The 20,309-nt window shown below is 34.9% G+C and overlaps 1 protein-coding gene across 3 annotated transcripts in view; it reads left to right on the top strand.

Moving 5' to 3' along the window:
* The window catches only part of ADAMTS19 (ADAM metallopeptidase with thrombospondin type 1 motif 19), a 127,870-nt gene that overhangs the window by 80,705 nt on the left and 26,856 nt on the right, over window positions 1-20,309 (top strand). For all 3 annotated transcript variants that reach the window (XM_064403703.1, XM_064403702.1, XM_064403704.1), the window contains 7 exons: window positions 5,950-6,051; window positions 8,779-8,909; window positions 10,717-10,886; window positions 13,870-13,997; window positions 14,705-14,825; window positions 16,805-16,885; window positions 19,696-19,853. In XM_064403703.1, coding sequence (XP_064259773.1) covers window positions 5,950-6,051; window positions 8,779-8,909; window positions 10,717-10,886; window positions 13,870-13,997; window positions 14,705-14,825; window positions 16,805-16,885; window positions 19,696-19,853 — 891 coding nt within the window. The remainder of the gene's footprint in view (window positions 1-5,949; window positions 6,052-8,778; window positions 8,910-10,716; window positions 10,887-13,869; window positions 13,998-14,704; window positions 14,826-16,804; window positions 16,886-19,695; window positions 19,854-20,309) is intronic.

Below are 20,309 nucleotides of genomic sequence, written 5' to 3'. Positions count from 1 at the left end.
TCAGTACATTGCTTTCTATTGAAGGATGTATTTCTGTTTTTTGTTCTCTAGAAGCCCGTTTTGAACAAGAAAATGGTAGTGTATTTAGTATTTCTTCTTCTTCTTTAACAGTTAAAGGTTCTCAAAAGGAATTGAAGAATGAGACAAACATCAAGATTTTCTGTTGCATAATATCTTTATATGCTTTTCACTTGTCTGGATAAATTCCCTTCGTTTTACATTTGTGTTTTGTTCTTATTCTTATATTTAAATTCAGATAGTCAAGTTGTCCTATGCCTGTTGTGTTTGTTATAGATTCAGTAAATATTCTCCTTCAAGATCCTAACTCTGAGGCTTTCTTGGTATACATTATTTTAAAAATATTAGGAAATTAAATTCAGTGAATATTACCAGGGTAGTGTTCAACTGTTTGCACAGAGATTATTTAGGTTCTAGGTGCTCATAGCTAATTGCCCATTTCTAGTCATCGTCAATTGTATTCCCCCCTTCTGACATTCTGCACGTGAGATGCCTTTCATCTAAACCAAATATTTTCAGCTAAATAGATATGTCTGCTTTTTCCTACCTATGGATCATTGCTTTATATTTATATTAAATATTTATATTTACAGTTAAATCAACAGAAGTTTCTGGCTATTTTACTGTAATATTAAATATTAGTATTAATATGCCATTACGTATTATTAAATATTATTATTAAATAAAACATTGAAATTTCAATACAAGTATAATCTAAGGTTGCTGTGAAGAAAGAATATAGTAATGATGTAAGGCAATACAAAAGGCCTATGTATTTTCAACTATGCTTTTTTCCTGATAAACTGCAATTTAATTTTAGCTCTCATCATAAAACCAAATGACTTACCTGGTCACCTTATGGTCTAACAGTAAGAAAAAGAGAGCCCAGTAACAATTGCTGAGAAGACAGCAATGGGAAGAACCTTCTGCAGTTTTCCCAAAATCCTCTGCAAAACTGGTAACCCTAAACTGAAAATTGTATAACAAAATATTGAACCAAGAAATTACTGTAATGAATTTTTAAGAACCTTGGATCTATTAGAAATGAATAAATTACTCTAAGAACAAATTTGAGAAAACATGGTGAGAGTAGAAGATTTTTCCAAAGCTTCCTTCCTGACCTCGGTAAAGTCACCTTGTTGGTTCTCCTCTGTGTTCTTCTATCTGGAAGCAAAATTTACACTCTTAACTTCCTCCCAACGAAGAAAAAAAATCCAAGAAACTTGATTCTCAGTTTCTAGACATGAAGAGCTACTTACAGAAAGCTTAGGCACTATATTAAAATCTTCTTTTGTTCTCTTCTGGGGATCTTAAATTTATGTCTTCTTTTAGGGAAGTTTACTGCAAGTCCAGTTAGATATTTAGAATTTCTAAATAATAGAAATAACATTTCTATGGTAAAGGGGAAACTTGGAGCAATGGATAGAGTACAGCCCAGAGGATAAGAAAGTTGTCCTTCTTTTACATGTTTTTTTTTGGTATGTATGAAAAGAAAGGGGAAAAAAAAGTTACCATTGCAATTCAGGTAGAAACAAACCATTTAAACATTCCAGAAATCTTTCATGAGTTCTAGCACATGGACTGTGTAACACCAACAGATCTATTGGTAAAGCACAGTTACTCAGTAGCTAATTTTATCATCTTCTTCAGAAATAAAAACATGTTAGGTACAAATAACAAATATGTTGAATCTAACCTTGCAAATAATTGCATTTTATTTCATATGAAGATAACTCAAATTTCACTGTGTTGATTCTACAAATTATTGTGGCTGCCATTGGAGAAATCAACATTTAGAATACCTTTCTAATTTGAATGCAGTATTTCATTACATATTACATATTACATATTACATAGTTACTGTATTAATTTATTACAATAATTATTTAATTATGCATGGGTAATCATGGAATATTCCATGATATCCAGACTACTTCCTTTAATCTCTGTATAGTCTGTCCTACTCTGCCAGTAACTGGAAGTTTATTATGGTTATAGTTGTTGTCCGCAAGCCAGGAAATGAGAGAAACACACTCCTTGAAGGTTCATTTAAATGTCAGTAAATCCAAAAATTTATAGCCCAGGATTTTTTGGGCATGTTCTACTTGCTGAACAGTTCATGCACTTCACTAAAACTGTGCAAAAGATAAATTATGAACTATGTAACAATCTTACGTTTTTTGAGACTGGAAGATTATTTAATGAATAGAGTTCCATGGAGTCTTCTACATTAAGGAACTGTGTTTTGTATATAGCAGTTATTTAACTAAGAAAACAATTGAGTCATGATGAAAAGCCATCTGAAGTCTATAAATATCAGTAGTACAATCAATAGTGCATTTCTACTGAGATACAATTTTCTACAATTGTTATTGCAAAGGAGGACTTTAGGACTGCACTTCACAGTTTGCATTACATGGCAACCTCTGAGAAATGCTACTGATGCAAATGATGTTCCGTTGCTATCAAGAATCCCTCTCTATGATTTAATTTAATGAATGAAGCAAAGAACTGAAGGAGCTACTGTGGTCCTACTCCTGTATTTTCCTAAGTGAGGTCCTCCTACTCCCCTTTCATAGATGGTGAATTTATTTTTTCTTTTTCATCTTCATTTCAAAGAAATTTTTTTCATATCCTAGGTAAAATTTTTAGACCCTACAAAAGAGTGAGTGGATCTCCATGTTCAAGATTTATACTGTGTCTCCGTGCTTACCTTGTAAGGGAGCCAAGTTTGCTTTTATGTCCATGATGTCTCATGCAAGAATCAATTAGATCCTAACATTATTTCACAAAACAGATAGTGAGATCATGGCCCAGAAGTAGTTCGTGATGATTAAACAGGATTGTAAAACTTGACAATTTAATGCAATTGTTGAACTACTAAATACTGGCTTTTAAGATTAAAGTCCAGGATGTGAATGCTATCTGGTCAGTTCCACTGAAACAGTTCTTGTCATAACACAGCTGTGATCTTTGCAAAGTAGGAGACTGGTCATATTTCATGGTGATTTTTAAGGCCTTTCAGGGAAAGATCACAATTAAAAGGAGAAAAGTAATGGAAATACTATAGTCCTGGAGAAATATCTGTCCTCATCTCAACCACCACATTTTAAACAATCTTGACTTTGCACAAATACTGCTCTAAAATTCCCTTTTTGTGTCTGGTCATTCCTTTCAAGTGAACTTTCTTTCCATATGCTTACATGCTTGGAAATATATTCTTCTGATTCACATAGACCTGTCTCACTAATTTAATTAAATAGACAGAAACAGACATAAAACCCCGCAAAACTCCAAAGCTGGAGTGACCTCTGTAATGCATTGTGACTTCCATGTTCTGTTTTACAAGCTTTTGTTGATAAAAACTCATGACTAGCACATTCTTTCAAAAAAAGTTCTTTGTGTGTGCTTGGCAATATTTTGTTTTCCAATGTACACATTAAGAAATATTTTACAGATTGTGAATAGGCTAATGTCACAATTACAATTTTTTAATCTCCAGTATCTTGATTCTTCCCTTGTCTTATCTAGAAAGCTGTGATGGTTGTTGAACTATACTTATCATAGATAACTGGTAAACCTTTGTGAATATTAGCTTAGCTATCCGTATTTTGACTGAAGAAAGTTTCTTTTAAGAGGAGTAAAATCCTGGCATAGAAGTCTGTGCCCTGATTTTGAAGTAACTGTAAAATTCACACTCTCCTCCAGATTTCTGTTTGCTTTCAAATCAGTCTGGATCTGCTTCATTGCAGGTTGCTAATGAAAAACCCATATTGTATGTTGTGGTCTTTCCCTGGTCTTTTACAGAAATCCTTAAATGTCAAAATATAGATGCTGACAGTAATCTCCTTATCTCATACCTCTGCAACAGAAATAGAGTCGGAACAATATCTAAAGAGTCTATTTGTGATTTGACTGAAATGAAAAGCCCAGGAAAAAAAACAAACTTACAAGTAAACCACCAATTTTCGTAATTCCATACATCCCTTTTTCTTGGGTTTGGGGAATTCTAATATTGAGTTCGTATTTTAGAAATTGGTGAAGTGAGTGTTTTTAGAATACGGTTCACTTAAAGCCCAAAGTAGTTTCTGTTTGAGGAAGTTAGATCATGGTTCGAAGGCAGGTGGTATACAACTATTTGTAGAAATATGGAGATGTATAAAATGTACATTAGCAAGAAAAGGGTGTTGATTTGATTTTTAAAATTTAGTTTACATGGTTCAAGTATGTCTCTGTGTTTAGGTACCGAAAATACCTAAAACCCAGTAAATCTGACTTAATGCCTCTCTATATTTGGAAGAATTGTTTCTAGATTTGTAAAGAACTGTTTGTTGTAAGCCATTCTGCAGTCATAGACAAGTGAAATTAAATGGAGGATCAAAGTGTTTAGGGAGAAAAAATAAAGGTAATATACTTAAAAGTGTCATGTCACAAGAGAAAATTTGCCTGTATTTTTTGAAAACTTGGGTAAATCTAGATGGCTTTTCTGCCATTGTATTTGCTCAGAAATGAGGATTTAAGGATATGAAAAAAAATTATTTAGGATAAATAAATTAACATATATTTCTGTGGAGTACTACCAACAGTAAGACTTTCATTTCCTACTTTGTCATGAACATCTGATACTGTATCTCATCTACTATTGTCATCATCAACATTGTTTAAAAAACAATGAAGAAGAACAGAAATGTGAGTTTGTTACTTGAAAAATGCTTGCTAAAATTACCCAGGAGCAGGATAGAACTTCTGTAGCTGTTTTTTTGAGACATACATAAGCTAGTTATTGTGTTTTTAGCTCAGTTTCAGCAAAAAACTGTTACAGGGTGAATCAAGAGTCTGACTGCTGCCATCTCTTGTTTCTGTACAATGCTTCAGACCTCTACAATCTTTGATTTTTTTTTGTTTTTTGATTACTGATGTTAGAGACATTTTTTACATATAAGACTCCCAATGGAACTGCCCTGTTCCTTGGTTCAAACACAATCTTTTGTTGAATTGTGCTTTGTCTGCTTTTAGTCTTTTTTTCAAGGTAGCATAAGATTTATGACAACTTTTTCATGCATAGTGTAAAAGGCGCAGAGACTCTTACTGGGTGTACCAATATAACAAATCATTTCGCTCAGAAAAAGCAGGTCTTCTGGTTTAAAAAACCCAGCTGTTCTTTACCTTTTATCCTGCTTGCATCACCTCCCCCTCTCCTGATCCTTCTTGCCCCTCTTTGGGCAATATACATTGTGGAGGATCACTGTGCATATGCAGTAATACTCAGGCCACACTTCAGCCTCACGTGGCCTCTCTTCACTTCCACATGGTTTATTGTTAAGGGGGAACAGACAGCAGGGAAAATGCAGTCCTGACTGAAAATCCTGGGAGAAGGAAGACTTTTCAGATCAAAAATAGGCAAAGCTGCCAGGGAAATTTGGGAAATGTGAGCCAGCATCCTGCAAGGCTTGGCTTTCTTTTGAGTAAAGTAAAAACTCTTTTATTCTGATACTTCAGAGGGCTTTTCTTTCCATCTCTAAAATTCATTGTTGACTTGCATGCCTGTCATCTCCCTTCTCTTCTTTCCAGCAAAAATATTTCATTTGTCAGGTAACTTTGTGTCTTCTTTGTGGAGATCAGGTTTGATGGCTTTTGGAATTTTTTTTCTAGAGTAATAAGTGAATTCTGTATGAATTATGAATTACTGAAGAGTATGACAGTAGCAGTCATTGGGGTAGCACAAACAAGAGGGATCTGGAAGTCCTAGAGAATCACAATTAATACAAGTCAAAGCAGACTGCCCACTTGGGTTTTTTGAAATGTTTAATATGTCTTTAAGTGTATTTCAGTACCATCAAACAAGTAAATTTGGACAACAACAGTGGACTGCATACCTAAAGTAATTTTGCATAAGATAGATTTTGTGCTTACTCTTTGTTTGGTTTTCAGCATGTCATTTGCACTGGGTTGTGGTGTAAGGTGGAAAACGAGAAGGAATGCAAAACTAAACTAGATCCACCAATGGATGGAACAGACTGTGACACTGGAAAGGTATGCCTCTGGTGGAAAAGCAATATCAATTATATCGAACATCTGACATTTAAGGAAACAAGCTGCATAGGTCTTTGCTGTTCTTTGAAGTTCCTACTTACCTCTATTATCATAAAAATAAGCTATGTACAGTTTGATGTATTATATATGATGTATTTTATAATATAGATATGAAAAAAGAACATTCCCCTAAAACCAGTGAATTAAAAAAAGGTTAACCAAAGAGACACATTAATATTTACACTGTTTTATTTAAAATTCTTCCACATTTTTTGTCATATTTATGAATAGAATGCAATTGCTGCTCTTCAAAGAGTAAATAGAAACTTAAGCTTTCAAAGGTACAGGGCTTTCAGCTATGATTTAAGATTTAGGAATAGTCTCTTTGAAGCAATTGATAGAGATTGTTGTTAAAACCTTTCAGGATAAGTTTTATCAAGAAATATGGTGTAAAAGAGTTTAATCCTATGCATGTAAAAGAGTGACAAATCCCATTAAATGCATGTCATCACAGACGCATTAAATGATCACCCAATCAGACTTAGATAAATTGTCCTGCAAGAGCTTTCCAGTTAAAACTATTTGTAATATTTGTATTTATCTGTAAATGAATATAAACAACCTCAAACAGAAAGCAGAGAAAGAGCATACATGTGTCTTGGGATTTTCAAGATACTGTGCTGACAGCCATTTCCCACAGGAGTGATTTTACTCTTTGAGTCATATTACATTCACCAGGACTCTCATCATTCTCCTAAAATCAAATCAATCAGTTAATATAAAATGTTCAGATAATATGCTAATAACATGCTAAAGGAAAACCAGTTGTATTTCTGTTATCTTTAAAATAATGACAATTGCTTCAGTATTTTAATTCTGATAAAGTTCATAGTCGATACTAAAGTCAATATTTGGAAAGTAAGAGACATGAGTTTCGTTTGATATCACAATTTTTACATTAAGACTGCCCATGCTATGGAATAAGAAAGCAGAACCTCGTACGACAATTACACACAATTACTGATTGTAATTAAAATGGCTCATTGAGCCAGGCTACAGAGATAACTAATTTATATATATCAGTAGAAAACTAAGCATATATCACCAAAACATCACAGGGGATAAGAAAGAGTTATTATTCTTGTTTGCTTTATTATCTGTCCAGGAGGAGGTTTAGGTTACACAGATCACTGGCTTTGGGGCTTTTTTACTGGTATTGGGGAGATAAGTATTTTTGTCTTGTGCTCCTCTTAGGATCTTAGGAAGTGATGGAAATGTCATTTGCATACCTTGTCCTACTTGGTTGGGGTTTAAGTCAAGAATTTTAGAAAATCCCTTAGGCTGCGCGGAGAGCAGATGCTATCTCAATAGAAAAATCCATATTTTATCTGAAGCAATAACTTTAAATGTATATGAGCATTTCTGGTTTGAAACAACCATGTGCATTACAAAATTTATATTTTATGGTTTATATTTTATGGTAAATAAAGATGGAGACACCCATGAAGACTTTTAAAAAGTGGAATAATTATGCCTTCACTGTAATGTGATGATTAAAGAGAGAAAATTAACATCAGTTAATCAGTAAAGACCAGTTTCAAATTGTAGGTGAAAAGGTTGCCAGATAAGGATTCAGCACAGACATTAAAAGTTACAGAAGTGTGTTCTAAAAAAACCAGAAGTCTCTATTGACTGCATTAGTGACACCTTTTCTTTTGGTATAAATACAAGACTTGTTTGTGAAGTCTGTTATCCATTGGTAACGGTAATTCACCAACAGTTCAGAAGGTAAAAAAAAAAGAGTTAAATTACTGATCTTAATGGCATTAAGTGATCATTGTCTGCTTTATAATTGCTGAATCATTGAATAATGAAATTTCTAAGGCTGGAAAATACCTATATTTCCTAATACATTGGACAGAAAAAAAATTGGTATAATTTGTTAAAGCACTAATTTCTGCAGAGTTTATGATAATTTGTGTGAGATATGGACATAGGTTACAAAGCATAACAGTAGTTATGGATTGTTAGTAGATTGGATAGTTTTTGAGTGAGAAATTCAGTTTTCCTGGTAAATGATATATGCATGCAAGATCATGGAATTTATTATTACTATTTTAATAAATGCCAGAAATTCTCTGGACTTTCTCAACACCAGCTTTTTCAAGCTTCCATTTTATCTTTGAATACAAGTGGTGAATAAAATCTCATTCTCTCTATTACTTGTAATATACCTTTCTATTGAAATTGTCTCTGGATAATGAGGGACAATGAAGTTCCTGTTGGTGGGAACTGTCATACTGAGCCAAGCAAGTCCTGAGAATAGCCCTGGACACTGTGCTGTGATCATCTGCACAGTTCAGCTGGACAGTGATGACTCTAAAATGCTTTCTCAGGCAGTGCCCAATCTAAAATGAAGGGAGACAGCATAGTATGGATACCTCCAATGAAGGAGGTATCCTTCCTTGGAAATGAACTTACTTTTGAAGTTGTGGACAAGAAGTGAACCTGCTCCATGGCCGCTGAAACAGAGAAAGGTCTCTGGCTGTTGAATTTACTAGGACAGATAAAAAGCTTTGGAGAGTGCTAGGCAAAAATATATCTGACTGATAAGAAAACCATGTAATGAACCACATGTTTGTGTTGTGCTTCCTGTGTGCTCATGGAGAAGTGAATTGTTTTGCATATGCCTTGATTTATTTACCTAAGAGCTGGATTTTTACCTAGTGGTGTAAGGCTGGAGACTGTATCAATCGGACCTCTTTCACGGAGCACATGGAGGGGGAGTGGAGCGCATGGAGCACTTGTAGCCGTACCTGCAACACCGGAATCAGCAGTCGACAACGCAGATGCCCTGGGTAAAAATGAGTTCAGGTTTCCATTGCTGTTCGTCGCAATTTCTGAACAAAATTTACATCAGCACAGGACCCCGTGAGGATACAGTTGGCCTTTATCTAAGCAATTAATACTTTATGAATACTGAAAAACACTTAGAAGAATAGGTATTTCAGGTATTTGATTGCATGGCAGCACTATTTTTCATCTTTTCTGCTTCTGTGAAGACCATAGATAATATTAATATAAGAATAAAAATTTCTTCTTAAGCTTCACCTGAAGAAACAACAGAAAGTTAAATTTAAAATTTCTGACTTGCAGATTGATAGTGTGTAATTCTAGTCTTTAAATTTTTCAACTAGAGAAGATTGACTTCTGCTTCTCATCTGGACAACCAAGGAACTTAAAGTCTGACAAAGAGATCTTCCTACCAGTTTCTCAGACATTAAGAGAGGAAATCTAAATTATCTTTCCAGATAGTCTATCTTGTAAAAATTAAAACCTTCTGCCTTTGGGGATAAAGGCTTTTACTTTTCACTTGAATGAAATTTGTTTCACTGTATTTCAGTGACCAGCTAAAAGGTGTTTTCATTTTAATTACTCAGTACCAATTTGATTTTTTTGTGCCATTTATACACCAAGTGAAAAAGAAAAGAAAATACAGGCATAGGAGTGGGAAAAGAGTAATGAAGGCAAGTATAGGGAAAACTAATCCAGGGTGGATAAGACTAGACTCAATGCTTTTAAAAAAATAACAATACAAGGGGGGAAATGATGAATTATGGAAGACTATGTAGCAGATTTTAGTGTGAAATAGGCAGGGGTTTAAAAAAGATACATTTGCATAAAAATTTTTGAGGAAGAGTTGTATATGGCTGTACAAAAACATTGGGATTTAGCAGAAATTTTGATATGCAGAGCTCTTTCGTAGTTCATACCATCTAAACACCACTTTCAGCTGTATATCTTAAAGCTATTTCTAGAATTTATGGATGTCTTAATTTTATGCTCATTAATCCATTTTCCAGGCAAGGTTCCAAATAATGAGCTCCAGTTTCTGCAGTTCTGTCTTCTTTTGCATTTGTTCATTAGCACCTGCAAGCACAACTGGAGTGACCAAAGAGAAACAAAGGATTTGTCTGAACCTTGTAACACCACACTTCTAGAAAAATGAGAGGTAGCAAATCTGCAGGTGTTGCTTCCTTTCAGTAGGCCCTTTGGCTCAGCCCAGATAGAGAAAAATCTCAATTTTATCAAAACTGCACCTGAGGCTCCCCTGACTGAACTCCTACTAGTCCTAGGGCTTTCTTGGGTCTAAGTGTAAATTATGGCTTAGCACCCATCACTCCTTATGTGTAATGTAACCAGTACAAAGAGAAGGCAAATATATTTTGTTCTGTGACTTCATTTTTTCATGGATTGTTGCTGTCCTATTGCAAAGGTTTCATACCTTCTCAGTGGTTTCTCACAGGCAGCTCCTCACAGCACTGCCTCCTTCTTCTCAGCACAGCCAACAAACTCCATCTCACATCTCAACCAGCCAACCTGCTCTTTTATAATACCCCTGGATCCAGCTGCGGCCTATTAAGGGCAGGCTTGTTCTTAATGCTTGATAATTAGCACAGCTGTAACTCCTTAGGGATGAGATTATCTTCACCACTATCTCTATTCTCCTACCTTCTATCTATCCACAATGGATGAGTTCTGAATGCTAAGTGTCAGCAAAAATACCTGCTATTTTTAATTGGTGTCTAGCATAGGTAAGCTATACTGTGAGTTTGACAAAATATTGCCAACAGTAAAGGGTTGTATTTATGCCATCTTTTCTAGATCAGGCCTTGAAGGACAGTGTCATGGGCCCACAATGCAGTATAGGGTATGTGAAAATCCTTCTTGTCCTGCTGGTGTGCCTGCCTTTAGGGACTGGCAGTGCCAAGCTTTCAGCATCAGATCTTCATATCAGAAGCATGTGCACCAGTGGCAAGCTGTCATTGATGATGGTAAGTATAAACCATCTCCCGTGTTCTTATAATCTGTTTAGATGGCTTACATCTTGTGGATATTGTTGTTAATCTAAGATGTAGTTAAAACTAAAACGAACAAACCTCAAACCCAGTATTTTTGGTGAGTTTTTTTAATTTCAGAGACAAGATCTAGCAGTACTTTTGTGTGCTCTAGAATATTTTGTCTTTTATTCCTATGGAATTTGTCCTTCTTAATAGGTAATAACTACATTTAAATGAAAATCCAGTCAGCTTTTTCCTTTTTAATCAGAATTGTAATATGAAGTCACTCAGAAATACAGCTTTCTGGAGTAATGCTCCATCATTAAACATACCTATATCACTTATATGTTTTACCTACAAAGCCAAAGAGACAATGTAGATGTTGTGAGACTTTGTTTTTGAGGAAGGAGAAAAGTTCTAGCTTAAAATTGGGAGTATTCCACATATCAGTGTTTCATTTGGCTGCAATGTGTAGATAATGTGTGCTGTAAACTTCTGTAAGATTTCTATAAATCCTAATACCTATTGCATATGAAGTCCTGGCATACTGTATTCATGCTTCCATGCAATAAACTTGCTTACATACTTAGGAAAATGTTCAAGTGGGAGTATAGTAAGATCAGTAAGACTTATATTATCTGCAACAATAATGTTGGTGTAAAACATCAGTGACTAAGAAAACAAATTCCTTCTTGCTAGCAAAGTGAACAGTAATTTCTACCCCACTGAATTTTCTGTAAATCCTTGTGTTTTAATTTATTTAAATTAGAAACAAACAAAGAAAAAAACACAACAAAAACATATCAGTCGTGAAAACAGTTGACTTGAGAACTTCACAAAATTGTAGCAAGCTGTAATAGAGAAAGCCTGAGAATGACACAGGAGTACTGTAAGCGTGTTACCAAATTTTAAGGAGTTCATTACTGTAAATTGTTTTTACTTTTGAAACAATTTATCAGAAAACATTAGAAAGCATCGAAGACTATTTTTGCTATCAACATATTATATGTATAAGACTGTCTCAAGAAGGTGGTTTTCTTTTCATGTAAGCCTTTTCTCAAGATGCCAAAGGAAAACTTTTTGATACTACTTTCATTAGGCTTGTATGTTAGCTCATTTCATTGTAAAAAGAACTCTCTCCAGCTGTTAAAAAGGTGCTTTTCAAGTCAATTAGTTTTGGCTTGTTTTACTAAATTTCATTTTAGCACAGGAGCACATGATTTGTATCCTAAAGGATCTAAATGTTTATCTGGTTTTAAATAATAGAATTTCATTCAAATGAAAAAATCTTGACACTGGCGTGTGCCATGTTAATGAGTACACATCTAATTGTTTTCTGAATGATCCTGTAACTTGAGGTGTCCCTCAGGAGAAACAAAAGTGGACCAGACAGAGAATGCCTGTATCCCAGTATACATTATTCCCAAATCCTTAATTGTTTCCTCTCTTAGTTAACTGTAACTGTGCGCCATGTCCAAAATAGTTGCTGTATGTGATCTCCTGTAGTCTGTTGAAGTTGTCTGGTGTTGTTTAGTTGCTGTGTCTTTGAGTCTAGTGTCTTCAAAATAATGTTTAGGTCATCAATCTTATATTCCTTTAAAAAATGCTGATACCCGCTTAAAGCCCCCAGGGAACTTTGAGGTTACTTTAAGGAGGATAGCAGGAATGCAGAGGGCACAAATACAAGATGCTTTTTAGCTGGAGATGGCTTTTGTCTGACCAGCTTCACATGTTGGCAGAAGAGATCACATCTGTTTGTACCGGTCCTCTAGTGATACCCTGAGGCTCTGTCAATTTTATTAATTTAAATGCGCCCAGACCACTCTGTGTTGTGTAAGTCAGCTGGCACAAAACTCCTCTGTCTGTACTTTTCTGCTGCTTTGCATGCTAAAACTACTTTTCTGAAAACGGTCCTTTGCAGATGGCAATTTCCAGTCTAGACTGAGCTGGTGCTAGTTAGCACATGCAAAAAATGTGGCATAGAATGTTTTACAGTTCAGCTGTATAGACAGTAGAATTCCAGTGCCCCTGAATGTTTCCTGGAACTGTTTAATTTACTAATAAAAATGCACTCCAGGAATCTAGAAGTCAGTATGAAGTCAGAGTGGCATAGATTGTGTCCAAGTGAAATCAGTTTCAGGTTCAGGATTGACTTTTATCCTTTTAAAAATCTGCAACAGATTTAGGTAGAAGTTCTGAGTAAGTACATTTGCTAACAAAGGTATGAAAAAATCCTGTCATTTTGTACTCGGTTGACCACTGAGAAGACAATTATTTTCTTTTATTCACTGTTACTTTCACAATGGTGAAACAAACTTCATTGTTTATGATGTGGCCATTAGGAGTACATGGATACATAGGATAGCACTACATTTTTATGCACATTTATAATTAGAAATTATTTGCAGAATGTTTTAGACAGTTATTAGAAAATTGCTTGGTAAAAATGTTAGGGATGATGTTTCCAGGGGTTTTGTGTGGGTTTTTTTGGTTGTTTTTTAATGTGAATTTTGTAAATTCATATATTTTTCTTCCCAGGGTGTATCAGTTATTTCATTTTTTTCTCCTTGACCTGCACAGTTAGGAAGTCTGGAAAGTGTTAGCTTTCTTTTTTAACCAATATTTATGATCTGCCAAAAATACAGGAGAATGAAAGTATAGATTACAACCAAAATATTCCAACAGCTGTAAAGTGTATATTCTTAATTGCAACAATGAGCATGACATGAGTACTGTGTAGGCCAAGTTTATAGCAACAGCATGCTCTAGGAAGAAAAAATCTCAAGTTTTTCAAACAGCTAAGAAATGGATCAAAATCTTTCTTGTTTTCCCTGTGTCTAAGATAACTTCCTATGCTAATGTAGCTGCATGCCATGCATAAGCAAGTACCAATTTTAACAAGAGTGTTGATGATATTTCTTTATTTCTAAAGTTCCTTTTTTCCAATAATGCACGGTTTTCTGTCTGTGTGCTACAGAAAAGCCGTGTGCTTTATTCTGTTCACCGGCTGGAAAGGATCAACCTGTTCTTCTAACAGAAAAGGTGATGGATGGGACGTCCTGTGGCCAGCATGGGCTAGATGTCTGTGCAGATGGTAGATGCCAGGTATGAGTTACTTGTTTTGAACCTGGATATACAGTCACACACCAACCATACATATATATTAAGACTTTAGAATATTTTTATTTCCTATCAGGCCCACATATATTAACTTTGTTGCTTTTGTCAAGCTACCCCTGATATTAATTCATAGAAATGTGTCTAGCAGTAATGTGGAGATGCTCAAGTAAACTTAATTTGTGTTAAACTGAATGCTTTTTAGCAAAACATGGGTGTCATTTATATTTACATATCCTAGACCTGCTTATGCCTTCAGAATAAGTCCTTAGGCTGACATTAATGGCTCTTTACCATTATGGGCATAACAAAGAATCATCCATACTTTGAGTAGAAAGCAGGAGAGGCACATTGTGTTCTCTTAGTGGGAAGGCCTGTGGGGTGTGTGTTGCAGAGTGGGTCTGATGTGCCACAGGTCCCCACCAGGAGATAAGACTGCAGTTGTGTTTCTCTTGGAGAGCAGCTGGTAGAGTTAGCCAACACACAAGAAGAGTGAATGCAGCACTCTACATAAAGTCATGGGGGAGTTTTCTATGGGACAGATCTCTGACATGAGCTAGTGCAACCCTCATTGTCAGGAGGGCTGGGTCCTGCTGGCTAGGCATCTTGAGGAAGGATGAGGTACCTCATACTAAAAGCAACTTTATGAAAAATGTGGCCTGTGTCTCAATAGCTTTTATTTTCTTCTCCCACAGAAATTTGGCTGTGATGGTATATTAGGATCTCTGGCTCGAGAAGATCATTGTGGTATATGCAATGGTAATGGAAAGTCATGCAAAGTTATTAAAGGTGATTTTAACCATACCAGAGGAGCAGGTAATGTCTGTTTGGTTTTTTTGCTTCAAATAATAAAGAAAAAAGTGGCTTTTTGATTGCTTGGAGCATTGAGAAATTATTAAAGCTATATTTCTTAAAATTATGCAGATCTTCATAAGAACTTTAGATCTAGCTTTTAAAGATGATAAGACATTGAGGATAAGAATGCATAAGTATGTTCAAATTTGTTGCAAAGTTGTTCCACATTATTTCAATGGCAAAATGAAGGAAAAATCTTACATTAAGATACACTCTATTTCATAGAAAAGACTGATTTTTAAGGGGTATGAGAAATTAGGTTTATATTTTTAGCAAATAGAGTTGTAAATTATTTTACTGTTTAGCTTCATTTAGTGTTCTTCAAAATAAAAATCCAAATTTTGATTTTTTATCTAGAGCAATGTTACCAAACTAAGGCAGTGCAAAATCATAAAGCCAAAAGAATGAAGAATTCTAATACCACTTCATTACTCATTATTTTATTCTAATAATAATATATCATAACAAGCCAATACATTTTTTAATGGGAAATGAACATCAGATATCCAAATGCTGCTGTGATCTGTCCTGCAAATGGGAATAGCTTACTGGCTCCAGAACAATCATGTTGACAGAATAGAGAATTGAAATACTAATAATGTGCATCTTGCACCATGTATACGAGTCTTTTCTTTGAAACAGCATTTGACCAGCTATCATCATTTATTTACCATTTTACTTTCAGTTGCCTGCGTAGAAAATGTGTAGAATTTAGAGGTGGAAAGTAAATCACATCAAAAATAGTGTAATTATAAGCAGACAGCATATCATCAGAAAATAAAGGACTTCAGTGGATTTTAGACTGAAGTATAGTACTTTAGGTAAGAGGAGAAAGTTAGGCATAGTCTTCAGATGTTTATGTCTGGCCCTCTCAAGCAGAATGTAAGGCAAATCAAGGATCCCAAACCCCTGATGAGTATGGAGGACTACAAGATATAAAAACCAGCAAAGACAGTTCCTGCTAATAAAATCACGTTATGTCAGCTCTCTTTAATTGCTTGTGTGAATATCCACACACTTCCAATGTTTTTGGGGGCCTGTGTCAATCCTCAGTATTGTGGTACTGCCATCTTAACCCTTCTGTAAGTTATTTTGCTTCTCAAGAAGCTGTAATCAATATTTAGGAAGTGTTATTAACTCTTACAGAAATGAAAGATTCTGCTTTAATTTTCATGTTTCAGGATTATTGAAAAAGTATTGTAAATGCTAAGTATTTTATTGTAGAATATCACAAAATAAAAGATGGATATATTTTTTTCCCTTTGTGAAGTTTACCTGGATAATCTAAAATATGGGAATTTTTTTTATTAATGGCATTCCTGCCTGTAGAGTGGTTTCTACCTTTGTTGCCTTTGCACTACGTTTTACTTAAAGCAAATTGTTCAACATCCTTTTCTTAGTCCCACACTAGCAAGAGACAATCTCAATTTATAGCAAATAAATAGATTTCAAAACCAAAGCCTGTCACAACAGGGTTTGGATATCTTAAATGAAGGAAAGGAGCAAAAGATACATAAAACAAACTAAAACTAAGCAGCGGGAGGATGCTTTGATTTTAGTGTCTTTAGCATTTTTCTTTACATGCTGAGTGAAGTTGGAATTATTTTACAGTCATCTGGTGGTCATGATGACACTGAACTACTTAGCTAGAAAAACTTCACCTACTCCGTCCCCAATCTCCAAGCCTAACTAGTTCTTGTTATGTTTTACTGTGCCATACTCTTTTAATTATGTAGCATTGTATGTGTATTACATATAATACACAGTTCCATAGCTTTTCTTCAATTTTGCAAGAATCTTCAAAATATTGCTGTATAAATTATATCTTTCTACACTTAAAAAGCGAAATAAGGGAGAAGAAATGAGAAAGCGTACAAGATGTATTTTTCTATGCTTTTCTGTTTTTCTACTTAACTTGGGACATCTGGTCTCATGTTTAGGTTATGTGGAAGCATTGGTGATACCTGCAGGAGCAAGAAGAATCAAAGTTGTGGAAGAAAAACCAGCTCACAGTTATTTAGGTAAATATTATATATGTTCTAGTGTTACTGTCCTGTTTTGCTCAACACTGAGGAATGCAAGATAAACACGCCTTTGTCATTGAACAAAGCTCTGAGTAGAAAAATAGATTTGTGAGGAACTCGTCAAAGGAACTGAACAAATTATTACAGAACCATTTTTCATATAGATTTTCTTTTGGACTTTTGTGTCATCTTTTTAAGAGAATATTACAAACACTGTATTTAGATTATATAAAAAATGTCTGCGTATACTTGCAAATTTTCAATTTTTCATATGAAAAGTACATTAAAACTACTGAAATTGCTAACGTAGTTATCAAGCCACTTTCAAATATATTTGAAAAATCATGGCAGCCTGCTGAAGTGCCTAGTGGCTGAAGAGCAAGGAATATTGCACCATTTTTGAAGAGGATAGAATAATAAAGAGGACACTGGCAACTAGCATTCAGTCAGTCTTAGCCCTGCTGTTTTCAAAAATTACTTAAATTTCAAGTCTTAATGTTCTTAATATGGATTGAAGGGACACCTGACAACCTGAATGGAAGTGAAACAATTACTTCCTTGACAAAAAATATCAGTGAATGTGTTTTCATTTAGAATTGAATTTCATATGCCTTTTACATTTTCTGTAGAAAAGTAAGGGCAGTCAAAATAACATTACTTTGATACTTTTCTGGAAATATGACTGTATTTTGGGCAAAGCAGAAAAAATTCATGCAGTTAATACAGTAGAGTGATTTGTCCATATTAAAAAAAAATATTAGTATGTACTGATTTACCAAGTGGAGGACCAGAACCAGGACACTGCTGCTCCCCACTGAGAAATGGCAGATTCAATAGCTGAATTGTGATTTGTTGTATCTGTCTGGCAGTGTAGCCTCTCACATCTCATTAAAATTATACGGGTGTGTAGTCCTTGCACAGTAATTAAAAAATACATTGCACTCATCGCCATCACTTAAATGCCATTGTTATGATGGCTGTTTTTTGCTCTACAGAGATACAGTTGTAATTAGTCCCTTTGGTTTAGCACTGAAACTGTGGCTGTGGTTACAATTGTGGTAGGCTATCCCTGTCCAAGTTTTCTTTGGTTGTCTTTTCAGGTGTAGGTGTATTGCTTGAATTACCTGAGAGAAGATATCTTATGTTTTGAATGTTCTTCCTGTTTTCAGTTACCTTGTACAGAGCAAGCTCCTCTGTCAAAAGTTAAGAAGAATAGGAATATATGTGCAGTATGGAATAAAACTCAGTGAACTTGCTTACAAAATGGGGTGTGACAGAGTCAAGAACAGAAGCTGCACTGCCTGAATCCAAGTCCACATTTCAGGCTTGAGGACACACTGGTCTAAGACCAGTGACTCATATGAGGAATCTGAAAGCAGAAAATGCAAGATCTGACATATTTCTGTATTCTGAGCTGGGATTCCAGTTTCCTGCACATGTCTGCATGCTGTGGCACACACATTCATTTTAAAGACTAGACAGAATGATTTCTGTTTCTCTCTGGGGAGAGGATGCTGCTCCATCTGAGCAGCATGACCCGGCTGGACCTTGGCATGTTCGAGTGTATTTTTTTAATTTCTCCTCTGAGAAGAGAATTAGCCCCAACAGTTTTGACACTAAATAGAACTTAAATACCATTAACAATTGAATGCTTAAACTTAAAATACCAGTTTTTAAATCTTGTAGAATGACTGGCTCTTTTTAGTACAAGACTGTTACAGTGTTAATGGATTTTATAATCTTAACATCTATTACACAGTGCTGCAGTTGTACACATCAGTGGTGTCTTTTTCAATTGGATTTCTGCCAGTCCATAGGCCTGTTGCCATTGTTTCCCATAGAAACAAAACATAACAGTATAAATATGAATAGGAGAGGACATGATTACAGGAGTGACTCACATTAACTTACAACTTTAAAAAGGGAAATCTTGGAAAGTGTGGAGGTTCTCTTACAACAGTCTGATGCCAAACATGCAATTTCAGTGAAGTCAAACATGTAAAACTTCTTGTACAGAAGGTATCTTCAAGTCTTCTTCACATGATTATTCAAAACAAATTGGAACAAAATAAAATTAAATAAAACAAAATAAAATTACAAATTTACTGAAGAATCTATTCCATTTACTATAGAAAATGTAAATTTTGATAATGTAGAATTCTTTGTTCTTAGTGTGTGGTATATATCTTACCTGGCTTGATCATATTTTTAAATATGAATTAGATCAGCATGAGAAATAATTCAGCCACAAAGAACAAGCTTTTCCTATTTATTAGAAGCATGCAATTATGTGGTAAAAGTCTTATCAAATTCTAAGGTGCAGAAAAGGCAAGTGTAACTATTAGAGAAGAAAAATTCTAGTACAAAATTCTTTCTTTCAAAAAAAGTTTTAGCTTAGTTCCACAAATCTTGAAGAGTCCCTTGTGAAAATTGTGTTTCTCATGCTTTTATGGATTATAGAAATGGCCACCCTGGGAACAGAGAATATAGTTCCCTTTGCCTTAAAGTAATTCAGTGTTCAGGTTATGAGTTATGCTAGAGCCTGTCAGTCTTCTCAGGTATTAAAATGCTGATATTAACTTCACGTGATGTTAAATACATATGATTTTGCCAAGCATTCCCTCCAGGAGGTGGTTCTGAAGCACATACCAACTGAAGTTCATGTAAAGTAGGATCCATAAATATCTTTGCAATCAGAGTTAGGTGAATTTCGCCTACTTTTAAAATTATCTGACCAGGAAGTAAGAGAAGAAAATCACTACTGAGCAGGCACCTTTTATATTGGGCTTTTTTCATGTATTTTGCAGCTCTTAGGGATGCTGGAAAACAGTCAATCAATAGTGATTGGAAGATAGAACATTCTGGAACATTCAATATTGCTGGGACCACAGTCCATTATGTTCGGAGAGGTCTCTGGGAGAAAATATCAGCCAAAGGTCCCACAACATCACCCTTACATTTGCTGGTATGACAATTCAGGTTTTTTTTACTTGATTCCTATGATATAGCATGGTAACTAATATTTTTTCCAGACTCCTCAACAGAATGAGATCTATATGTAAGATATACCTGCTTTTGTGTTTACGTATATATCTATAAAAGTGGGAAGGAGGGGATAAGGAGAGAGAGGTCTGTCAGCCTGCTTGTAAAAAAATGCATTTAAATCCAAGAGCAGTCTTCATGTTGTTGGGGCAAGATTGAAGGTCTCAGCATTTCTACAAATGTCATAAAAAGATGATGTGCCAAGTAAGGAGAGAAATTCAAATTAATTTCAGGTGGTTTTATGAAATTTCTGGCTGACTATAGAACAGCATCCCCATTTCAGAATTGCAATCACCAAGTTCTCCATTAAAAAGTCAAATTTTGGTGCATTTCAGTTAAATAGAGGAAAAGTTAATATGCACCATAAAGAAAAAGGCAG

Source organism: Passer domesticus, chromosome Z, assembly GCF_036417665.1.
Source record: "Passer domesticus isolate bPasDom1 chromosome Z, bPasDom1.hap1, whole genome shotgun sequence".
Taxonomy (NCBI): Eukaryota; Metazoa; Chordata; class Aves; order Passeriformes; family Passeridae; genus Passer; species Passer domesticus.
Note: the sequence above shows the minus strand (reverse complement) of the source record. Positions and strands in the feature narration are given on the sequence as shown.